The sequence below is a fragment of the Oreochromis niloticus genome, unplaced genomic scaffold, assembly GCF_001858045.2.
Source record: "Oreochromis niloticus isolate F11D_XX unplaced genomic scaffold, O_niloticus_UMD_NMBU tig00008386_pilon, whole genome shotgun sequence".
Lineage (NCBI taxonomy): Eukaryota > Metazoa > Chordata > Actinopteri > Cichliformes > Cichlidae > Oreochromis > Oreochromis niloticus.
The window spans coordinates 15143-19072 of NW_020329161.1; the positions used below are offsets into that span (position 1 = coordinate 15143).

A 3930-nucleotide genomic window follows, 5' to 3' on the forward strand; every position below is an offset into this window, starting at 1 on the left:
AGGTTTGAAATCCTCCCGACCAAGCGATTGATGATCGGGAGCTGGTCGTGAGGTGTTAATCGCTTCTCGTTACCCCACGTACACTACACGATGCACGATGAAGGACAAACTCGGGCCGATTGCCAAAACGGTCGCACGACTCAAAAAGGGTCAAAAATCGCACAGTGTGAGCCCGGCATTAGTGTGAGCACTCAGGTCGCATCAGAGCATCGGGCGTATAGTGTGAGACCCTGCATCGTGACCTACGAACTTCTAACCCCTGCGAGTCAATCGTACAGTTTGAGCAGGCGCTGAATAACGCCACTGAAAAAATCGCACAGCGTATGCCCAAGGCTCCGCCGATGCTGATGGAAATGGACAAAACGTTAAGAAACGCAAAGCCAGAGGAACAGACTAACACACACTAATGCTGTTTTTGACTTCTATTTATGCCCTCAGTAGGCGTGACCTAACGGCCGCACTTCAAAGCACGGCCGCACTTCAAAGCACTCAGCCTTTTGACGCGTCATGTAATCTTCCTTCTAATGGCGCAACTCCTCCCACTCATTCATAATCCGACCTCCGCGTTTGCACTCGTCCTACAAGAGCTCCCAAATTTGAACATCATTGATGTTCATCGGATTTACAGAGTGACGACAAACCCCGTCAGCATGTTAGATAAAGGATTTAAGTTATATGCTGCATCATATATACACAACTACGAAGGTAAGAAAACGTAAATTAACCGACAAAGAAACGTTAGCTAACGTGAAATGCAAACACTACGCTACTCCGCTATGTGTTTCATTTGATGTCAATTCTCTACATTACATGTTTCCTTAAACGGTGTTTATAGTTGAGGTTTAACTAATGTCACTTTTGTTGTTAGACACTTTTATAATAGCGTTAGGTAGTTGGCTAACTAAGCAGGTAGTTAACTACCCAATGCTACTCTTGCTACGTGTAAAGTATATATGTTTAAGACGTGTTGACATGAGTAGTACAGAAATAATGCTAATGGTTCTTGTATCTTTATTCAGTATCCAAAAAAACACAGGTTGACAGGGGAGGTCGGTGTGAGAGCCCTGTGCTACAGGTCAATGAGGAAGAGTGAGGCACCACACAGACTAAGTGTAGGCAGGAAGCTGTGTAAAGTTGTTAATCCCTGTTCAGTGGGGTTCAGTTCATTTAAGCATTAGTTAAGTTCATTCCTGAAGGCCCATCAACTTGAATGTTTTCCTTGTCCCCCTGCTTTATCACACCTAATTTGACTAGTCAGATGTGTTTGGGTGATCAGAAACAAATTTACACCAAGTTAATACTGCAAATATACACAATCTAAGTTATTACAGTTATCAAGGATGGTTAAATTGTTTTAATAGGGAGAGAAGGAAACACTAAGCATTCAGGAGGGTAAGCCTGTAGGGGTCAGTAACCATAACACTGAACTATGTTCCTGTTCGGCTCTTCCATGAAGATGATGTTACATTTTTAATTTTAGTTCTTTCTTCTTAGATTAAGCTTCTGGATTCATCGCCAGTGCTCCTGTGTGGCAGGTGCTGTTATGTGCAATCACACAGTGGCACTGCTCTTCCAAACAGCACACTACTCACAACTCAGAGTGCCGGTTGTCCCCCTGTGCATAGCTGCACCGAATCTGAACAGCAATGGCACAAGCCACGGACAGTGGTAATTTAAATAAGGTTAAAGTTTTTGAATTAGACCATGTTTACATATGAACAGCAACACCATCCATAGTAAATGTGTCTTCTGTTAGGGTGTGAAGCCAGGACCTATCAACTCTATGATCTTCACTAAGCCGGTACCAAATAGGATGGCCCAGACTGGAGTACGGTAATTAGATTTGTAAAATTTGGTTTCCTGTGTTACAAATGCATGTTGCTATTTGTTCATACATGCATGTGTCAGAATAGGTATTAATATACATACAACATTACACTTTCTGAAGACGGCTAACTCAGTCATGTACATATATACATCCCAGTCTCTAACTTATGCACCACTGTTTCACACTTTTTAGTTTAGTTGTTGTTCAGTATAATAACCTTCTTCCTTACATTATTGTCATTGATGTTTTCTTTAGGAGTGGATTCTACAGAGGCATTGTGGGTCCATTACCAGATCCCTGACCTGACAAGCCCCTTGTGGAAAGTGCCTTTGGGCTGGTGCAGGAGGGCAGTGTTCTGTCATGTCAGCAGCCGGTTTTGACAACCCGGTACATCACACTACACCGTGATGCACCACCAACACCGCACTTGCCTCTGGAGGGGTACGACATCAAGGAAACCCTGCTCGCTCAGACAGCCTGTGATATTTTCTCAAACCGCTGCGCTGAACAAGTTTCCAAAGAACATGCTGTGTGACACAATAAATATCCTTTAACCTGTTAACCTGTGGCTTCTGGAAGAAACTCGGGTGAGTCAGTCACTGCAAACACATTTGTATCATCAAGTGTTTGTCAAATGAAAATGATATGTTTTTCTACACTTAGGATAATTTTCTATGTTGCAGTGCAGTAAAGTGCATGTTTCTTCTGTGTTCAATCATACATGTTCTAATTGTTATAAACAGAAAAATCTTTTCTTACTTAACTGCTTGATTCTTAACTTGTTTAACTGAAACATGATGAAATGTCATAGTATTATTTTTTTTTTAAATGTCCTTGGCAGTGCATGTGTCCGCATTGTAACTTACTAATAAAAAGTCCTGTGTGTACTTTGGTGTGTGTTTTATGTTATTTTATTGCAAATAAATAATAGTCATTTGATTTTACAGTTACACACAATCTTATATCTCTGGCATGGCATGGCAAGGCAATATCGGGTACATGCTATTTGAAACCTGACATTCCAGAGCAAAGCATGAAGCACACAGCACGTGGTCAACGTGACTCATATGGAGACTGACAACATTACAAGGAATAAAGGAAAATTGAGGACTTAGCCACAGAAAAGACTTTTTCCTTTTTTGTTACAATAACTCGAAAAGGTCAACTATGATTTTTAAATTAATATCATAGGTGTGAGTTTAGAGTTCAGATTTTTTCTGCACATTCTTTTTTGTATTTAATTATGATGGTAAATACATTTTGCAACATATCTGCCTGCACTTGCACTTGCTCTTAAAGTAGGAACAGTTCACCTTTCCAGCTGTATTTTTAATACTGATGAGTTTACTTTAATTGTTAGCCTATTGGTCAAAATGTATTGTTCTTCTGATTCATGTGTAATGCTTTTCTCAAATAATACATCCACATTTCAGCACGTAAGCAGCTGTTTGTCTCAGTATTACCTGATAACATACTGAGGCCTGCTGATCACGAAGTATGTGGGAAATAAAAGCATGTTAGGAAGAGACTAGGGCCATTTTCAGTTCGCGCCTGCTTTCTCTCCAACGCCTTGGCTCAAAGAATGTGCTGATGCTGAAGTTGACCTCGACCTTGTGAGCCAATTTTGTTTCATGTCCCACTTCACATGCTGCAGATGCTCCTGCAGCTCAGTCTTCTCATTGTTTGCAGGGATAACCATTTCATTTGAGGAAGAGGAGCAGGAATGTAGTCCAAAGACAAATGGATGTGGAGAGGAACACTGGGACTTTCTCTCTTTCTATCTCTGTTTTTTCAGTTGCTAGTTTCCCCTCAAGAGGAATGAGCTCATGTTTGTGGGCTCTGTTGCCACATGTTGTGGTTCACTTTCTAGAATAAGGATGAGTTAGTTCCTGGTCAGACCACAGAGAAGCAGCCAGAAAGAAAACGTGCTTCCCTGTCAAGAACAAACACAAAACATTTGCATGACTTAGTGTAATTACTTGAGTACAGAGATTAGACTTAAAGTAGGATCATAATAATTTGTGATTTTTAAAAAAATTATTGTCAAAGGGAACTTATTATGCTCATTTCCCTTTTTTAAAACAATTCCTGCATTTTACCAG

At 40.7% G+C, this 3930-nt stretch overlaps 1 protein-coding gene across 2 annotated transcripts; it reads left to right on the plus strand.

Annotated features, from left to right (window-relative positions):
* The first annotated feature begins 245 nt into the window (after positions 1-245).
* On the plus strand, positions 246-2715 carry LOC112845652 (uncharacterized). 2 transcript variants are annotated; one of them, XM_025905070.1, is made up of 5 exons: positions 246-705; positions 1020-1112; positions 1495-1668; positions 1757-1833; positions 2084-2715. In XM_025905070.1, exons 1-5 carry the CDS (start codon positions 676-678, stop codon positions 2127-2129), a joined length of 420 nt encoding a protein of 139 aa, XP_025760855.1. In that variant the 5' UTR covers positions 246-675; the 3' UTR covers positions 2130-2715. The 2 variants fall into 2 exon arrangements, with proteins under 2 accessions (XP_025760855.1, XP_025760857.1); XM_025905072.1 differs by lacking the exon at positions 1020-1112 and having other exon boundaries at positions 258-705.
* Positions 2716-3930: the final 1215 nt, after the last annotated feature.